General features: G+C 39.2%; 3 protein-coding genes across 7 annotated transcripts in view; 2 read left to right on the top strand and 1 right to left on the bottom strand.

The window, feature by feature from the left end:
* LOC133663618 (gastrula zinc finger protein XlCGF8.2DB-like) overlaps positions 1 to 21035 on the bottom strand; it is a 59153-nt gene that overhangs the window by 23807 nt on the left and 14311 nt on the right. The gene's annotated exons all lie outside the window — the stretch shown is intronic.
* LOC133663957 (gastrula zinc finger protein XlCGF57.1-like) lies at positions 1296 to 6629 on the top strand. 4 transcript variants are annotated; one of them, XM_062068696.1, is made up of 2 exons: positions 1296 to 1402; positions 3599 to 6629. In XM_062068696.1, the coding sequence occupies exons 1-2, from the start codon at positions 1340 to 1342 to the stop codon at positions 5264 to 5266; spliced, it is 1731 nt and encodes a 576-aa protein (XP_061924680.1). In that variant the 5' UTR covers positions 1296 to 1339; the 3' UTR covers positions 5267 to 6629. The 4 variants fall into 4 exon arrangements, with proteins under 4 accessions (XP_061924680.1, XP_061924682.1, XP_061924681.1 ...); XM_062068698.1 differs by having other exon boundaries at positions 1314 to 1807; positions 3611 to 6628; XM_062068697.1 differs by having other exon boundaries at positions 1314 to 1807; positions 3599 to 6627.
* On the top strand, positions 12145 to 19418 carry LOC133663956 (gastrula zinc finger protein XlCGF8.2DB-like). Of its 2 annotated transcripts, none has more exons than XM_062068695.1 (2): positions 12145 to 12654; positions 17405 to 19418. In XM_062068695.1, exon 2 carries the CDS (start codon positions 17455 to 17457, stop codon positions 18547 to 18549), a length of 1095 nt encoding a protein of 364 aa, XP_061924679.1. In that variant the 5' UTR covers positions 12145 to 12654; positions 17405 to 17454; the 3' UTR covers positions 18550 to 19418. The 2 variants fall into 2 exon arrangements, with proteins under 2 accessions (XP_061924679.1, XP_061924678.1); XM_062068694.1 differs by lacking the exon at positions 12145 to 12654 and adding an exon at positions 12728 to 12866.

Genomic DNA, 21035 nt, shown 5'->3' with positions numbered 1-21035 from the left:
GGAGGACAGTCACTCAATTTGAAGAAACAGAAAGATGTAGGTTCTGCCTCCCCATCAGCTTTCTTTATATGGTCACGGCCTCGTCCTCGACCGCGTCCCCTTCCCCGATGTGGTGTATCCCATTTTCGATACTCTCTTCTCGTCTGGGATTCGTCAGGGCATGTCCTGGCCATGTGTCCCTTTTTCCCACATGTGTAACACTCGACATCAGCTAGATCCATTTTCTTTCCTCTTCCTCTTCCATGTAATCTTGCTGCCCCGCTAGCCTTCATCACATTGTCTTCTTCTGCATTCACGTCGTTCTTCCCATATTTTTCTGTACTCTCATAACTTCGCAGTTTCGTTTTAAACTCGCCAAACGTTACAGTGTCATTTGTTTGGGTAATGTGCACGACGAATGGCTTATATGAGTCAGGTAGCCCCTTTACTACCATGGCTATCTGAAGCCCATCACTTATCTGTTCGTCTGCTCTTCTTAATGACGTGAAAATAGTCTCTGCTCTAATAATATAGTCCGTGACAGTTTCATTACTAGCCTTATGGAGCGAGGAAAGTTCACAATACAAACTCACAACACGAGGTTTGTCTTTTCCCGCGTAATGCTCGCGAAGAATCTCCAGTGCTGCTCTTCCATCACGTTTCGCGTCCCTCATTATCAACGACAAACTCTTATTGTCTAGACACTGCACTAGCTCTGCATATGCCTCACCGTTCTTTGCCTCATCTTCCGCGAGAGCTTCTTCGTCTTCCTCATCTATGTGCGGGTATTCCAGGATAACTCCTCCGAGACCACGTAACTCCATGTGTGCGAGGAACCTCGTTTCCCAGAGTTCATAATTTTTCTCGTCACCGTCGAATAAAAGTCTAAACCATCTTTGGCCTGAATGACTGGGCCCATAACCTGTAGCACTACTCATTTCTGCAGCAGTCTATCGTTATAACAGTCACCAATGTGGTTACCTAGCACTTTATATTCACGGGAGGAAATAAACAAACCACCATTACTTCTTTTGGTCCAGGAACTCACTGAGCCGTTTATTCTGCGCATGCTCACAACATACCATTTCAGTGCACGCAGGCACATGACGTCACTGCGTAAGATATTCAACATGGCTTTGCCATTTATATTATTAAATGCGCTTAACAAATTGTAATGAAGTGGCGACTTTTTCAGAGTGTAGGATGCCTTCCGCCCGAGTGCAGCTGGGACAGGCTCAAAAAGGGACAAGCAGCAGAAAATAGATGGAAGTAAAGTCGCGTATGAATGTAAATAAAGTTCTGTTAAAAAAAAGAAGGGGGGGGGGTGTCAACAGGAAGTGACGTAGCTCACCGCTTGCACATGCGCGGACTGATTGTGTATTCTGGTAGCAATCGTCTCGTAAAAAGCAACAGCATTTGGTCTGTAAGTCTGCGGTAATTGCTTTATTTTTACGTGTTTATCTATTGGTCTTTGAGGTGTGACAAACTAAAGTTTATTCAGTCTTCATTTAATGATGAACTCTACTCGACTCCGTGAACCTTGAACTAAGCTTCTGATGCTAACTTATCCTGCTAGTTAGCTTAGCTTGCTAGCTGCTACCAAAGTGACACCGAAAGTGTCACTTTGGTAAATGTGTAAAATACAAATGCCGAGAGTATTTGTGAATCAGCGACTAACTGCGGCTGTGGAAGAAATATTTGTAACGTTATAAACCAAGAAAGATGGCAGAGTACAACGAGGAACTTTCTCGAACAAAAGAGAACTAGCGACAACGTCAACTACTGGACGCTGTTTTCAAGAAGCATCAAGTCGTGTTACACAGAACAGGTTTGTTTACTTCTTACTCTCACATCTTTACTAACTTCATGTTTCGTCAGTGACATGAAAGAACATTTAGAATAACTTTACTGAGTGGAGGAGCATTGTCAAGAAGGGAAATCAAGATGGTACAGTATATAGGTGAGGGCCGACATCCGGGCAACTGAGCTACATACGGGTTCTTCGAGCCATAGCAACCAGACTGGCGTTAAAAACAAACCGATGCCATTACTCTTTAACCTGTCGACCTATGCTGGTTAAACCCGTCATTCTGCCTCCAAAATGCCGAAAAACTGTGTTGTTTTTGGTTGTGCTAACCACAACTGGAAACAGGGAAAACAAAGGTTGTATTTTGTTCTGCCAAAGCGTGATAAAAGCCCACAGAGACGAGACAAATGGCTCGCAGCTTTACACCGGGAAAACGAGGACGGTTCTCACTGGAGTCCCCCAGAGTCCCGGGTTGTGTGTTCGGATCACTTCGTTTCTGGTAAATATAAGGAACAAAAATCCACATTCTTAACCACAACTTGGCTATACCGTCCGTGCTAACGTTGTACTTGTTGAATTTGTACCTTATAACGTTTGACAGCTGAAGTTGTTGTAGTACAAAAATAACATGCGGTATATACTATATAGTCTATAGCCTAGCTAGCTATTTTCGAAAACCGGTTTCGTTTAAATTTGCACTTAACAGTTAGGTTTTTAAAAACCAATAAACCCTATAATTTTCATGTTGCCATTTAATCAACTTTTCAAGACAGTCGCAAAATGCTGTCTGCAAGACATTTCAATACAAAGACATATATTTTGTACATTATTCGCCTGCTGTACTGCGCCTTCATAAGGCTACAACTTACAAGGACCAGGCTACTAGGGGTCAGTCTGCTTTCTTTTGGGTTTTTTTGCCGGACATTCCAGTATTATTTACCCGTAATCTTGGTATTACTTTCCTTATTAGGTTATTTTGCCACCTCCCCCTTCTCTGTTTAAACTCTCCTTTGTTGTACTTAAACAATACATGTAGCCCTCAAATCTCTCAATATTTTATACACTAACACTTGATCTTGTTGTTGATAATTTCCGCGTCTCTTTCTTAGTAGCGCGCAGGCTAAGCTAACTAGCAAGCTAAGCCTGAGAAGCTTTAAAGTTCACTGAGACGAGTCTGACGCAAATAATACATTTTCGTTTTTTCACACGATATGCGAATAAGTAAAAATGCGTAAATGAAGGATTTAACGCCGACTTCCAAGCCACAACGCTCGTTAAATGCTTTTTCTGTCAATGCTGTGTTCGCTGTGAGCTGGTTTGTTTTCAACGAATTCCCGGTTGCTAGGGGATTGGTAGGCGGAAGTGACGTAGGTCCACCCTCACCTATTGTTGGTTATGAGAATTTTTATTTGCGTACAAACAATTAAAATGATTATAAACTATACAATAAAAACAACTGCATTGTTTCCCATCACATCCCATCTGCCTCAGGGACGTGCGGTCAGGGTCATTTAAAAAAACAACTAAAAATGAAAACTAGGGATGTCCGATAATGGCTTTTTTTGAGACACAGCTTATATCTATATATCTGTGTATATAAATATATATAGTTACAATTTAATTTGGCAAATAAAAAGTAAGTTAAATTAGAGATGAACAAACGTCCAACGTGAGGTTGTTTATTGATAATACAATGAAGTTACTGTGAAAATAAGCACACAAAGGAAAGTACATTAATATAAAAATTGTCTCATGTGACTGAGCAAAGTTGGACTTTTCTAAATCATGTGTTTGTCTTCTTGTGTCCTGCAGACGTCTGTGAAGAACATCTTCTACCTAAGCAGCAAGAGGGGGACCTCCAGGATGGACCAGGAGAAACCACAGCCCCCCCATATTAAAAAGGAAGAGGAGGAGCCACATTCCACCCACATTAAAGAGGAAGATGAGGAGCTCCCTTTCTTTAAAGAGGAAGATGAGGAACAAAGTATCAGTCAGAATGGAGATCATCTTGAAGGACTGGAGGATGTTGATGTCCCCAAGATGCCATTGATTTATGTCATTGTGAAGAGTGAAGATGATGAGGTCGAAAGTGAAAGTGGGGAGAAGAGAGAGGTGGAGCCTCCAAGCAGCAGCTCAACTCAACACATGACAACAGAAGCTGATGGAGACCACTGTGGAGGATCACAAGCAGACAAGCTCTTAGCTCCACTATCAGATAGTGATGACATGACGTCACACTCTCCTGACACTGATGATGAAGACTCTGAAGCTGATACAACATGTCACACTGACAACACACTCTTTGAATGTTCTCACTGTGGCAAAATCTTTAATCACCGTCGTAACCTTAAAACACACATGAGAATACATGCTGGTGAAAGACCTTTTTCTGGTTCCAGCTGTGATAAAGGTTTTAAACAAAATAATAATTTACCAATACACATGAGAACACACACTGGTAAAAAACATGTTGTCTGTTCAATCTGTGGTAAAGATTTTACACAAAATAATCATTTAAAAAGACACATGAGAATACACACTGGTGAAAAACCCTTCATCTGTTCAATCTGTGGTAAAGGTTTTACAGAAAATTGTAATTTGAAAGCACACATGACAACACACACTGGTGAAAAATCTTATTCTTGTTCATTCTGTGCAAAAGGTTTTACACATAATATACATCTTAAAAGACACATGACAACACACACTGGTATAAAACAGTTTTCCTGTTCCATCTGTGGTAAAGGTTTTGCACAAAAAAGTGATTTGAAAAGACACATAACAACACACACTGGTGAAAAACCGTATTCTTGTTTAAGCTGTGGTAAATGTTTTACACAAAATAATCATTTAAGAATACACATGAGAACACACACTGGTGAAAAACCTTTTATCTGTTCAATCTGTGGTAAAAGTTTTGCAGAAAATAGTCATTTGACAGCACACATGACAACACACACTGGTGAAAAACCGTATTCTTGTTCAGTCTGTGCTAAAGATTTTACTCTCAATAGTCATTTGAAAACACACATGACCACACACACTGGTGAAAAAAAGTTTTCTTGTTCAATCTGCGCCAAAAGTTTTACACAAAATATACATTTGAAAAGACACATGACAACACACACTGGTGAAAAACATTTTTCCTGTTCCATCTGTGATAAAGGTTTTACACAAAATTGTGATTTGAAAAGACACATGACAACACACACTGGTGAAAAACATTTTTCTTGTTCAATCTGTGCTAAAAGTTTTACACAAAATATAAATTTGAAAACACACATGACAACACACACTGGTGAAAAACATTGTGTCTGTTCAATCTGTGCTAAAGGTTTTACTCGAAATATACTTTTGAATAGACACATGACAGTGCACACAGGTAAAAAGCCCCTTTCCTGTTCAATCTGTGCTAAAGGTTTTGTACGAAAAGATAAATTGACACGACACATGAGAACACACACTGGTGAGGAAGTGTGAGTTGCAGTGTGTATGATGAAATATTCTCTTAAAAAAACCAGTGTGAGAAATACAACAGAGAACAAACAGCAGCAGCAAATAAAACTGCAGAATTTTAAATAAACTGTCAAAACTTTGATTTTCTAGCGACATTTGCCACATGCAATGTGTGACATCATTGTTCTGTGTCTAACACAATCTTGTTCATATACTGTTTATACATTAGATTTTTTTAGATTAGTGTTTTATGTATGTTTTAAGTCTATGCATTAGTAAACAACATTGTGTACATTTATTTAAAAAGCACATTTTCTTTGAAAACATCTACAGACTGAAGCATCATATTGTTTTGAATACTGTTATATTCACATTTGTGTGCGTTTAAAAAAAACCTGAACAAAACATATCTTGATAAAATAGACTATGTGTAGTTGGTTGGAACTGCTACGTGTACATTTGTAAAATAACCCCACAAATGCCACATTTTCAGGCACTCTAATCTATGTATGTCACTTTGACTGTGTAATGTGTGTCAAGCAAATGTCGCATCATGGTGTTGAGTGACTCAGAAACATTAGTAAACGATTTGAAACTTAAAAATACGCTAACGTGTGATCTTTCTTTATTATTTTACAGGTATGGCCCAAACTTTATTTATACTATTTAACCCCTTTGGTTACTTACTATAACATGTTGCATTGTTAGGAAGTCGTTTACAATGTTTATTAAGTCGTTTGTCGTGAACCTGTTTTCGATTTGGATTGGTCCAAGTATGACACTAGTGAACTGTTGTGTTAAAAAAGTTGTGTAATGTAATCTGTGGAAGATGTGGTTACATAAAGATGTTTTGTGTAAAAATGTTAATGAGTTATTAACCTTTCAACAGGAATTTCTACAAAGAACATACGCTATCTTCATGCTAGCTACACACTGCTAGGCTTGTGTGTGGCCAGTGTCACACTATAAGGGGCCGTTAGAGACATTATTCAGAATTACCTCTTACATACTCTACTGAAATGTTTTTCTCTCACACACACTACGGAAACACTCTTATACACACTACTGAAATGCCCCCACATAAACAACTCCACACAACTAAAAAAAATGTTTCTCAGACACACTACTGAATCACTGTTATACACACTACTGAAATGCTCTTACATAAACAACTGAAATGTTTTTCTCTCACACACTACTGAAACAATCTCATACACAGGACTGAAACACTCTTATTCACACTACTGAAATGCTCTCACATAAACAACTGAAATGTTTTTCTCACACATACTACTGAAATACTCTCATACACACTGCTAAAACACTCTTATACACACTACTGAAATGCTCACACATAAGCAACTGAAATGTTTTTCTCCCACGCACGCTACTGAAACACTCTTATTCACACTACTGAAATGCTCTCACATAGACAACTGAAATGTTTTTCTCTCACACACACTACTGAAATACTCTCATACACACTGCCAAAACACTCTTATACACACTACTGAAATGCTCTCACATAAACAACTGAAATGTTTTTCTCACACACTACTGAAACACTCTCATACACACTACTGAAACACTCTTATTCACACTACTGAAATGCTCTCACATAAACAAATGAAATGTTTTTCTCACACACACTACTGAAACACTCTTACACACACTACTGAAATGCTCTCACCGTTGTTTATGTGAGAGCATTTCAGTAGTGTGTAAAAGGGTGTTTCAGGAGTGTGTGTGAGAGAAAAACATTTCAGTTGTTTATGTGAGAGCATTTCAGTAGTGTACGTAAGAGGTAATTCTGAATAATGTCCCTAACGGCCCCTCACACCTCATAGTCACACTGTCTTGAATGACAGTGTAGTTTTTGAGCCATTTTGTGTGTAATTTGCTTGCAAGTGTGTGCATAACTGTTATATGTACTGTGTCTATATCGATATGTGTGTGTGCGTGTGTATGTGTTTGTGTATATCATACATAACATTAAGATAATATTAAAACAGGTTGTCAATGTACATATTTCTTTTGTGAGTTGATGTAAAGAAAACGTAATTATTTTATTATTATTTAATAAACATTAAATGAAGATCTGTACTATAAAATTAAATACGTATTTTATTTCGTTGTTCATGGGCCTTGCATGAAAAACTACCCAATTTACTGGATGATAAAGCTTTTAAAATAACGCCTGCAGTATGTGACATTAAAATTACAGTTATATTGTTGTGTCAATGAGAATTTGTGTTGACTATTAAACTATAATAGACAAAACATTTTTGTAGCACAAACGATTGGGACTGCCTTGGGGACGTTTTGACAAGGTGTGTGTGTGGGGCCGGGGACTGTTTATGTTATGAAGAACACTTTAATAACATAAAAACTACAATATTAAACAAAAAAAATTTGCAGTAGAACCCAACCAACACAAATGATTGGGACAAGTTTTGTGATACTAATAATTATCTCGTTAATTTTTTTTAAAGTCCTATTTTTGCTTGCTCTGCAATTGATTGTGTATGCAAGAAAACTACTATTTTGTCTTTAAATGTTTGTGTATTCATATAATCTTTCCTTGTGCTTATTGGGATGTTCTCAAAAATGTGAGTTCCTTAAAAATGTCGATAAATAAAATTTGCTCTTGCCTTCAGTAAGTCCTGGAAAAAAGAAATAAGTGGAAAAAAGAGATGCTGTTATTAAAGAAGGATTTGATCTCTTTAACCACCCTAATGCCAGAAAATGACAAAAACAAATCAGTAAAGAGATTAAATGTACATTAATAAAGCCCAAGGGGCCTTAACTAGATCAAGAGCAAAGTACAGGTAGATAGAAGAGGAAGAAAGGCACTCAGCACATTTTTATTCTGCTGGAGAAAATAAAATGAAATAATATCATGAAAACAGGAATTATGAATTATGACGTCCACAGACGTCATGCTTCATGCACATGCTTCACGCACATCTTCTCCCGGAGCAGCAGGAGTGGACCACCAGTTTGGAGCAACAACCCTCCCGCGTTAAAATGGAAGATGACGAGCCACAGTCCCCCCCACATTAAAGCGTACCCTCATCCATCCATCCATCTTCTTCCGCTTATCCGAGGTCGGGTCGCGGGGGCAGCAGCCTAAGCAGGGAAGCCCAGACTTCTTTCTCCCCAGCCACTTCGTCCAGCTCTTTCCGGGGGATCCCAAGGCGTTCCCAGGCCAGCTAGGAGACATAGACATAGCGGACCCTCAGTCCCTTCTCTTTAAAGAGGAAGATGAGGAGCCACAGCCCCCATTCTTTCAAGAGGAAGTGGAGCTACATCCCCCACACTTTAGGAAGAAGCCATAGTCCCGTTTATTTAAAGGGTGAGGGGGAAAACACAGCATCAGTCAGAATGGAGAGCACCTTGAAGGACAGGAGGAGGTTGATGTCCCCATGATTCCATTGACTGGTGTCATTGTGAAGAGTGCAGATGATGAGGTCAAAGGTGAAAGTGAGGAGAAGAGAGAGGTGGAGCCTCCAAGCAGCAGCTCAACTCAACACATGACAACAGAAGCTGATGGAGACCACTGTGGAGGATCACAAGCAGACAAGCTCTTAGCTCCACTATCAGATAGTGATGACATGACGTCACACTCTCCTGACACTGATGATGAAGACTCCGAAGTTGGACTATGCCCCCTCCTATAAGTGGTGAGCCCAATGGACGGGCCTTCAAGCCCCATTTTCCGGCCTGGCTCCAGAGGGTGCCCCTTTGTCTGGTCCCTCTCCTAGGACTTGTTTGTCTTGGGAGACCCTACCAAGTGCATAAAGGCCCCCAGACAATATAGCTCCTATAGGATCATTGGGACATGCAAACTCCTCTACCAGGGTAAGGTCGAAGCTAAGCAGAGGAGAGTTTTGACATTAAATATACAGTACAGGCTAAAGGTTTGGACACACCTTCTGATTCAATGGTTTTTCTTTATTTTCATGACTATTTAGATTGTAGATTGTCACTGAAGGCATCAAAACTATGAATGAACACATGTGGAGTTATGTACTTAACAAAAAAAGGTGAAATATCTGAAAAAATGTTTTATGTTCTAGTTTCTTCAAAATAGCCACCCTTTGCTCTGATTACTGTTTTGCACACTCTTGGCATTCTCTCGATGAGCTTCAAGAGGTGGTCGCCTGAAATGGTTTTCCTTATCAAGGTTGATTAGTGGACTTTCTTGCTTTATCAATGAGGTTGGCACCATAAGTTGTTTTGTGAATTAGAAGGTGTGTCCAAATGTTTGCCCTGTACTGTAATGTCTGTTTTTGGCTTTTATTTTAAACCAGGGGTCTCAAACTCAATTTACCTGGGGGCCACTGGATCCAGAAACTGGGTGAGGCTGGGCCGCAAGAAAAGATTTCTTAAAAAAATGTAACATGCACTTTTTAATGAATTCACCTTCTTTGAATGGCTTTACAGCCCTAGCAACCATCTCACTCACCATGTAGCTAGCTTTGACTACTGCATTGCTCTTTTCGGTTGCTTTCTTGAAGAAATCTTGTTGCCTCAGTAGACTGGTTTTAACATGTGCAACCCGGTTCACTCTTTCATCTCCCTGGTATTTTGCATACTCCTCAGCATGTCTAGTTGTATAATGACGTTTCAAATTGTATTCCTTGTGCACCGCAACTTTCTCTGTGCAAATAAGACACGTCGGGGTGCCCCTGTGCTCAACAAAGAAATATTGCATCTCCCACTTTTCCTGGAATTGTCTTTGCTCGTCACTAACCTTTCTCTTTACTGCACGCTTTGAAAAAGACATGTTTGGGGTTGTGGAATATATTTGTATTTAACCGACGCACGGAGAATAATGTTATTTCCTCAATGTGTGTCGTTCCGCTTTTCCTCCCAACAGCAACACGGCAGTCGGCGGAAAGTACCGGGAAAAAGTGACGGCTCCCGGAGTGTTATATGGCGTCATATAAAAATATATGTAGTGTTCATCGTGTGAGGCAAAGCACATTAAACAATAAAAAAACAAATAACGGTTTGAATTGGTCCAGGTTATCGGGGACTTTATTACTGACGGACAGGTGTCGCGGTGTGACTGCATCCAGGCACGTAAGACAACCCTCGTCTCCATGGCAACGTTTCTCCCGCTTTCACTCATTTGCCACTTTGTCACTAATGCAGGGGTATTTTCAACCCAAATAACAAAAATTGTCTCTGTCTGGAGCCAATGGGAGGGGGCGGGGGGGAGAGGGGGCTCGCTGTGGAGTTTACAGTTACGGTAGCACAATTAGCCCCGAACGGGCTAACATCACGACTAACGTCCGATTCAACCAGCGACTCTCTGTTGGAATATCAGCGCTGGGGTCCAGTGCACCACAGTTTTGTATTGTCGCTCGGTCTTTCGGAAGCTACTAGACCGCTCGTCTCCCCCGCCCGAACCGGCTGGAGCGAGTAAGACACACACAGTGACAGAGAGAGAGAGAGAGAGAGCGTGAGAGAGCAAGAGAGCGAGCGAGGGAGGGAGGGAGGGAGGAAGAGCGCGGGCGGGTCTCGTGGAAAAGCAGCAAAACGTCTCTCTGCTTGCATCACGCAAGTGACGTCAATGTTCGGCCCTCGAGAGCCATATACCACACCATGATTGGTAGATTCCTTGTAGCCCAGAAGAGTTAGGGCTACAAGGGATTCTGGGTATTTGTTCTGTTGTGTTTATGTTGTGTTACAGTGTGGATGTTCTCCCAAAATGTGTTTGTCATTCTTGTTTGGTGTGGGTTCACAGTGTGGCGCATATTTGTAACACTGATAAAGTTATTTGTAAGGCCACCCTCAGTGTGACATGTGTGGCTGTTGACCAAGTATGCCTTGCTAACACTTACGTGTGTCTGTTGAAGCCGCATACAACATGTGACTGGGCCGGCACGTTGTTTGTATAGAAAAAAAGCGGACGCTAAAGGCAATGCCCGCCCTCAATACGTGCCCTCAAAATTGTTGTCCACAGTATTGTTGACGTGTGAAAATTGGGAGGGTTGGCAAGGATGCTTCAGCTCCGCACCAGCGCTGTCAAGCGCCATTCATATAAAACTTGCGGGCATTAAACGTTCATATTAAGGTGGGGGACGCACAATAACGTCTCACGGGCCACAATTGGCCCGCGGGCCGCATGTTTGAAACCACTGATCTAGACAGTCACATTATGATGTGTTTATGAGTGAGGGGTATTAGTTATTGTCTTTACATATTTGAAAGTCCAAATTTAAATAAATGCACCGGAAATACCACAGTAAATTCACCAAGACGTCACTGTGGAGTTTTTGTCTGTGTTTTTGATTGATTGAGACTTTTATTAGTAGATTGCACAGTACAGTACATATTCCGTACAATTGACCACTGAATGGTAACACCCGAATAAGTTTATCAACTTGTTTAAGTCGGGGTCCACGTTAATCAATTCATGGTGTCTGTTTAGCTTTTTGATTGATTGATTGATTGATTGAGACTTTTATTAGTAGATTGCACAGTACAGTACATATTCCGTACAATTGACCACTAAATGGTAACACCCGAATACGTTTTTCAACTTGTTTAAGTCGGGGTCCACTTAAGTCGGGGTCCAGCTGATTGGAGAGTTAGCTTTAGCAGCCAGTGGGTCTGTGACAGGAACGTGTCTTGCAAAATTACTTGTCCATAATACATAATAATATAATAAAAACTCCACCAAAAATAATTACTTTTAAATACTAAGTTATATTGTACTCAAATTACTTTATTACTGTTATCTTCTCTGTTATATGTTTTTATATTGCTCCCATTTTTGTGCAGGGATTGCGCTAATGTATTGTAAATTGTAATAATGTATTTGCACGCAAATAATGTTATGTTTAAAATAAAAAGAGGAATGACGTCAACAGGAAGTGAGGTTCCCTCCTGCCTCGCACATGCGCAGACTGATCCAGTAGGGGTAGCAATCGTATCGTAAAAGGCAACAGAGTGGTGTAGTCTTTAATTATGCTTTTATTTCTTCAGTTTCACGTTTGTACACATTCTTATAAGGTGTGTCAAACTAAACTTTAGTCATTCTTCGTTTCAGAATGAACTCGACTCAAAGAACTTTGAAGCTTCTGAGGCTAACTTAGCCTGCTAGTTAGCTTAGCTTGCTAGCTGCCAATAAAGAAACACGGAAGTTATCAACACATCGCTAAGCAGACACAAGTGTGAGTGTAAAGTGTTGTGGTTGTGTGAACATTTGTAAAATACGATCGCTGAGAGTGTTGGTGAATTAGCGACTAAGTGCGGCTGTGGAAAAATATTTGTAGTATTATAAAGAAAGATAGCAGAACACGACGAGGAACATTCTCGAACAGAAGTGGAGAACTAGCGACAACGTCAACGACTGGACGCTGTTTTCAAGAAGCATCAAGTTGTGTTACACAGAACAGGTTTGTTTACTTCTTACTCTCACATCTTTACTAACTTCATGTTTCATCAATGACATGTGAATGTTGTCTGTCTATCTGTGTTGGCCCTGCGATGAGGTGGCGACTTGTCCAGGGTGTACCCCGCCTTCCGCCCGATTGTAGCTGAGATAGGCTCCAGCGCCTCCCGCGACCCCGAACGGAATAAGCGGTAGAAAATGGATGGATGGATGGATGTAAGGACACATGGGTTTCCGTTAGTGAAGGATTATGGGTAATCATCGCGACAGCCGCCATCTTGTGTGTCATAACTTTGTTTATTCGCCTGCGGCAGTTTTCTAAATATTTTTTGCACTTTGTCTTCGACAATGACGTTAATTTTGGGAAATTTGAAAGAGGACGTGGCAGTTTTCTACAAACAGATCTTAGATGGGGTTTGCAAAGCCAGGTTTTTACATGAATTGAAGGATATTGGCAATAGAGATCCATATGAGATGGGAAAAGATGAATGGACTACTGATTTGGAATCTTACCCTGATATAAGTTACCCGGACATCGTCAACTATTTGGTGAACAATGTAAGTGCCTATACTCTGGATGAGCTCAAGGGCTATAAGTCACTGAAAGCGGATAATTACTTTGTGTGTGAGAGGGTACAGGAAATGAATCTGCCTTCAAAGGATTGATTGATTGGAACTTTTATTAGTAGTATGCACAGTACAGTACATATTCCGTACTATTGACCACTAAATGGTAACAGCCGAATAAGTTTTTCAACGTGTTTAAGTCGGGGTCCACGTTAATCAATTCATGGTAAAAGACTGGTTCCCATACCAGGAGTCGAACCCGGGCCACCTGGGTGAAAACCAGGAATCCTAACCGCTAGACCAGTGGTTCTTAACCTTATTGGAGGTACCGAACCCCACCAATTTCATATGCTCATTCACTGAACCCTTCTTTAGTGAAAAATTAAAAAAATAATAATTTCAAATTCAAGACAAAGTTATGTTTTTTTCATTGGTGCATAAAATGAACTGTGCATGAACATCACCTTGTTCAAAGAACAACACCAACACATGAACTCACAAGAAATTACACACCTGCAAATCAGATGGAAAATTAGAGGGAACGTTGTTTGGGAGTATCCATAATACGCCGATAGGGAGAAGTTTTTATTTACACGATGAGTTGGGTGTGTCTTGACCTCCGCGGCGGAGGCTCCGCCGAACCCCTGAGGCCGACTCACCGAACCCCTAGGGTTCGATCGTACCCAGGTTAAGAACCACTGCGCTAGACCATATGGGAAAGATAAATGTGTGCTCATCGCTCGTGTTCATTACTCCCAGACGTCACTCCCAGAGATCAACTGATCCATGTTTGGTGCCACGGGTCATATCAGAGAAGACCGTTCATGTTTTATCAGGACACTACTTAATTGTGTCGTTTTGCGTCTAGCCCAGCCACAGATTGCGCCTTTCAGGATGGATTCAGGATGCTCTATTATTGTCCATTCTTTAACATGTACAACACACATAAGAACTGAAATTACATTTTCGGCACAGTCCCACTAAAAGCAGACATACGTTTCAGGGAGACAAGACGGGACCGCCAACAGATCAGCCACTTACGGCGCTCCTTAAAAGGGTGGGAAAAGGGTGATATTGGGAAAGGGGGGAAGAGTAAAAAATATCAGTCAAAGGCTGGACCCATGGGAGGGGGTCCAGACTGAGTCCAAGGGAAAACACCTCTTTTGCCATAGCACACATAAACATGTTACATATAATCACAACAACTCGCAACAGAGGGGCTGGGTGGGGGGAGTTGGGGCCCTTTCTGTCGACAGTCGCTCGGTTTATTTTCCCTGCTTTACAATGACCTTAGGAATATCGTAATACTTTGGTTCCTTGAACTGAATTTGCACGATTTCTACAACCCCACACGACGCACAAGTGACCCATTTCGCACGAAAATAACAATACAGGCTTCGCTTAGTTTTGACACATAAGCTGGCGGACGTAAACTACCTATAACTTCACTGACTGGAGAGGAGCATTGTCAAAAAGTGAAAGTAGGAAGCGAATTTGTATTTGTACAAAATAAAATAAAAAAATTTAAAAATTGTATAATTAAAACAACTGTTTATTTTCCCTACAAAACTGTAATCTATTCATAGCAGCAGAGCAATAGTAAAAGGGAACTGCATATTTTTGGAGGAAAGTTTTCCCACCATTCACAGTCCTTGTGGCAGACAAGCACTCACACGTCTTTCTCTTTTTGTGCATTCTAAATTGGGGGAAAACAACAGCATGAGGCAGCTAACACTGGAGGTAATGGGTATTCGATCTATTATGCCTACAAACACTCTAAATAACCTCCAACAAAGTTGTATATACATTCTCTCAGTATATTTCTAATGTAGTAACAGACACATTGATAATTACGTAATATTTAGGTATGTTGGTCATTTTAAGCATTGCTGGAACCTTTTTGGGGGGGGGGCTGTGATTTTACAGAGCACATAACCCTCGTTTTTTCGATCAAAAGCAACTACCGCTAATAATGGCAGACATTATGCAGGCCAACAACGATCATTTTGGGACAAATGATGATCCAGAACCGTATTTTTTAGCCTGAATATAGGGGACAAGCTACAAGTTTTAGAAGCTGAGTGATAAGCAACTCTAGTTTTAGGCAAACACCAGTATTATGTAGCAGTTTTGCTAAGTGCTAAACAAGAAATACAAATGACAAACATAACAAAACAACCACTCACTGTACAATATGTGCTTTCACTGGGATGGCATCTAATGGTATGTGTATATCTTTCAGCACAAGACTTGTGTTCCCCGTTTGGATGATAAAGTCATCATAATCCTCACGTAAAAAATGCTGGGATCAAATGACCTTGTCATACCTTCTTGGCAATGTCTTTGGTTTTACGTTGAATTGGCCACAACTTTCAACTATACAGGTGCAAGGCATGATTTATCATCGAGCACAAACTTTAACCAACTCGGAGGTGATGCAGCAGCTCAGTATGTCAAAGAGTTCCTCTGCGTTCGCTCTTACAATAACAAGAGGCCCTTTTCCACAAAAAGTTGTGGAACTTTAGGTTTTTGGCACCTCCAGTAGTTGGATCTATAGGTTCCTGTAAGTGTGTGCTTTGTGTTTCCACCACATTTCACTAATTTACACAAATCAGGCTGATGATGTATGGAGGAGTGGTTTAGTATATCTTTACACTGATACCATGTAAATAAACAGGCAAGATCACAGTTATTTTACTAAATTCTAAGTAAATAAAATATAAAGCAATAATATACTAAACAATATTATGTACAAAGTAAAGTATACCAAATTGTCATAAAAAGTCAGGTTTTGTCTGCAATGTCCAACAGTTGGAAAGTTGTCCTCTCAGTAATTGATGAATTCACGAGGGTCAGGTGAGTCCTTATGGTCAATTTCAGTTATAAATAACGGTATATAAAACTTAAAATGTCAGTGTTCCTACAAGTCGAAAGTTCCTTTTATTCTGTCACATTCTTAGGCCCTTTTTCACCGTAGGAACTTGTACGGGAATGTTCCCATTTACCCAGGTAAATAAAGTTCCCCCTGCGTTTCCACCAAAAAACTACCCGGGTAGATTTAGTTCTTCAGTAACTTTTCAAAGTTCCTACCAGCTACATGGGACTTTCGGAAGGTTCCCAAAACCTTATTGAGGGCGGGCAGTGCTGTGGAACGCTGATTGGTTGAACACATTTAGGGGCATTCTTAATACTTCTTTTTCAAACACAGCACCGCCATTTACAGAATGCTAGACATCTCGTGTTGTTCTTGTGTATTTCTATTACAACAAACTTGACAACGGAGAGAAGGAAAAACAAAAGGAACTTTTGTCTTCCCGGAACTTTTTTGGGGCATCTTTGTGCTGAAGAACGCTGATCAGTGGAACTATCTTGCAGTGTTTTCCAGCCGTAGTCTTTATACTGTTGTTGTTTTTTTATCGTTACAAACTTCATGTTGATACGCAAAGCTACGAGAAGTGGACTGACTCTGTTTAGCTTATTTACGGAGGAGTATAAAGCCGGACTCGAAGCAACGACCTCAGCTGCATTGTACTCTGAGACTTTGTTGGACAAATGTGAAATAAAGGAGGCCGTATATGAGTGGAACGAAGGTAAATGACATCAAATATTAACTCTTTACTTTATTAAATGTTGTAAAAGTAGTAAGTGACACTCCATTTGTGTAGTTTTTAGCCTCACCCCGAGTGAACAGATTACTAATGCTAACAAGCTAACGCTAAAACCGGTGTGTTTGTGTTGTTGCCATGAGATAATCACTGACATTTATTTATTATATATTGTTATTCACAACTGAAATGCACCCTCATGAATTCATCATTTACTGAGAGGATGACTTTCTGACTGTTGGACATTGCAGAAAAAAACCCTGATATTTATGAACAATTTGGTACACTTAATTTTTTATATCATATAGTTTTGTATGTTATTGCCTAGTATTTCATTTAATCAATATGTATTTATTGTTACATGATATCTTTATAATCTATTCTTCAAATGTACTTTGGCAAACAGTAAGTTACATTAAAGATGAACAATTTTTCAATTTGAGACTGTTCATTGATAATATAATGAAGTTACTGTAAAACTAAGCACACGAAGGAAATTACATTAATACACACATTGTCTCATGTGACTTAGCAAAGCTGGACCTTTCAAAATTATGTTTTTTTTATTTTTGTGTCCTGCAGACGTCGGTGAAGAACATCATCTTCCCGAGCAGCAGGAGTGGACTTCCAGGATGGAGCAGGAGCAACCCCAGCCCCCCCATATTGAAAAGGAAGTGGCGGCGCCACATCCTCACAACATTAAAGAGGAAGAGGAGGAACACAGCATCAGTCAGAATGGAGGTCATCTCGAAGGACAAGAGGAGGTTGATGTCCTCAAGATTCCATTGAATGTTGTCATTGTGAAGATTGAAGAAGATGAGGTCGAAAGTGAAAGTGAGGAGAGAGAGGTGGAGCCTCCAAGCAGCAGCTCAACTCAACACATGACGACAGAAGCTGATGGAGACCACTGTGGAGGATCACAAGCTGACAAGCTCTTAGCTCCACTATCAGATAGTGACGACATGACGTCACACTCGGCTGACACTGACGATGAAGACCCTGAAGCTGATACAACATGTCACACTGACAACACACACTTTGAATGTTCTCACTGTGTCAAAACTTTTAACCGCCGTCGTAATCTGAAAACACACATGAGAACACACACTGGCGAGAAACCATTTTCCTGTCCATTCTGTGGTAAAGGTTTTACACAAAAAAGTGATATGAAAACACACATGAGAGTGCACACTGGCGAAAAACCTTTTTCTTGTCCAAGCTGCGGTAAATGTTATACACACAATTGGGAGTTGAAAAGACACATGACAACACACACTGAAAAAAAACCTATTCTCTGTTCAATCTGTGGTAAAGGCTTTAAACGAAATATGAATTTTAAAATACACATGAGAATACACACTGGTGAAAAACCTTTTTCTTGTTCAAGCTGTTGCAAATGTTTTATTCAAAAATGGGAGTTGAGAAGACACATGAGAACACACACCGGTGAAAAACCCTTTTCTTGTTCAAGCTGTGGTAAAGGGTTTACAAAAAATTGGGAGCTGAAAAGACACATGATAACACACACTGATGAAAAACCCTTTGTCTGTTCAATCTGTGCTAAAAGTTTTATGCGAGATCAGCACCTGAAAAGACACATGAGAGAACACACCGGTGTAAAACCTTTTTCCTGTTCAATCTGCGCTAGAGGGTTTGTACGAAAAGATGCGTTGAAAACACACATGGGAACACACATAGTGAGGAAGTGTGATGAAAGATTCTCTTAAAAGTACACACAAGTGAGAACATCAGCAGCAATTGAAGCTGCAGGATTTTCAGATAAACTCAATTTTAACATAGACCTAAGAACATCACTACATATAACATGTGTGACCTCATTGTGTGTGTAACACAATCTTGTTAATGTTTCTACCGTTAAAAGATCACATTTGTTCAGATTACTGTTCTAAGTATGTGCATAAGTTTACAACATAGTGTACGTTTATTTAAACTGAACACATTCTTTGGGTCCTCAGCTTATTTTTACTACCCTTATATTTACTTTATTGGTTTTAAAATTAAACGGAACAAACCAATTTTTTTTATATGATATACACTTATTTTATTTTTGAGTACAAATAAATCTTTTAGTTCATATTTGGTTTCCATCTGAAACATCTTCTGGACCACTTGTGGAAATTTTTTATTATTTACTTTATATATATAACTTGAGCACTTGTGTATTCTACAAGATTATTTACTTTTAACATGTCCTCACCCCATGTTTGACCTTTTTCCCACCTTTGCAGCGACCCATCAATGGCTCTATTCTCTCTACTCTGTATGATGCATGTCTGATTTTGTACTGAAAATGTAATTTCATTGTAAGTTTTATGTGCAATGACAATTAATTACCATTCCATGTGTGACTTTGCGAAGCTTTTGTTAAGTCTTGATAATTCAGAGTTATCCTATTTGTAATATGAATATTGGGTTTGTGATTGTTTAATTGCCAAACTTTTATGCAATAAGCTTCAACTAAAGTTAGGTACAATGCATGTGGTAAATATTTGTTGAGTACGATGTTTCATATTCATACAATGTGAAGCTGAGTTATCTTGATGGAGGAAAGATTAAAGCGCATGTACCACCAGGAGCAGCAGCGTTAAGAGGTGTCATTTCAAATATACTTTTAGAAATGTCAATGGAAGAAGTGGGGAAAAAAAGAGTAAAGGTGAAAAAATATAAAAGACACAACAAATGTGCAGCACAAATGATTGGGACTGGCTTGGGGATGTTTTGACAAGGTGCTGGTTATGAATAAAACATAAAAACTAATAGTTAGGCAAAATAATTTTGTAGCACAACGATTAAGAATAACACAAGCTGGAGGGGTCAACTCCACAAAAGTATTTCACCTAATATTTAGAGTTAGGGTTTGACAATTTGCTCAATAAATTTTGTAAGGTCTTAGTTGCTCTGAAAATGATTATGTATGCGGACAAAACTAGTTCTTAGATATTTCCATATTTGGGCTTATCGTGATTTTGTCAGAAATGTGAGTTCTCAAAATTTTGAAGAATAACATTTTCTCTTGGCTTCATTAAGTCCTGAAAACAGAAAATGGTGGAAAAGGGAGATGCTGTTATTAAAGAAGGACTTGATCTGTGTAACTACCTTAATCACACAGAAGATGACAAAAACTAATCAGTAATGCTCCAGTCAAAATAAGATGAAATGTCCATTAATAAAGTACGACGGGCCTTTATTAGGTCAAGAGCAAAGTGGATAAGCATTTTTGTGAATCGATTTTGAATCGATTTTTTTTTTTCAATTCAACACGATTCTTGATTCAAAAACAATTTTTTTTTTTTTTTTTTTTTAATGAAAACAATACACAACAATACCATAATAATGCAATACAATTTCAAAACAAAACCCGACCCAGCAACATTCAGAATAGCAATAAACAGAGCAATTGAGGACACACAAACATGACACGGAACAATCTAAAAGTAGTGAGACAAAAATGAATATTATCAACAACAGTATCATTATTAGTAACAATTTCAACATAGCAGTGATTAAAAATCCCTCATTGATATTATTTGGTTTGCTCTGTGTCGTGTTTGTGTCTCCTCTCAATTCAATCAATCAATCAATGTTTATTTATATAGCCCTAAATCACAAGTGTCTCAAAGGGCTGTAATTGCTCTTTTTATTGCAGTTCTGAGTGTTGCTGGGTCGGGTTTGGTTTTGGAATTGGATTGCATTGTTATGGTATTGCTGTGTATTGTTTTGTTGGATTGATTAATTTAAAAAAAAAAAATACAAAAAAAAAAAAAATTATAAAAAATAAATAAATCGATTTTTAAAAAATGAGAATCGCGATTCGAATTTGAATCGATTTTTTCCCACACCCCTAATATATATATATATATATATATATATATATATATATATATATATATATATATATATATATATATTTCACGTGTTTAGCAATGCGGTCTATAAGACTATTTTTGCCGCACATAACTATTGTATTGTCTATTTTTTTAGTTTCACCCTTTTGAATGTCATTAAACCTAGTCAACTAGGCCTGCAACAAACAACTATTTTAACAGTCTGGTTATCGACTACAGTAACGATTAGTCGACTAATTGGATTATAAAGCCTACTTCTATTCAGTGGCTCTTAATTAGCCATCGGCTTTTACATTCAGCTTGAGATTTTTTTTTAACTACATGCTACCTAACAATAAAGATGGCTA

The sequence above is a fragment of the Entelurus aequoreus genome, linkage group LG13 (assembly GCF_033978785.1).
Source record: "Entelurus aequoreus isolate RoL-2023_Sb linkage group LG13, RoL_Eaeq_v1.1, whole genome shotgun sequence".
NCBI lineage: Eukaryota > Metazoa > Chordata > Actinopteri > Syngnathiformes > Syngnathidae > Entelurus > Entelurus aequoreus.
Note: the sequence above shows the minus strand (reverse complement) of the source record. Positions and strands in the feature narration are given on the sequence as shown.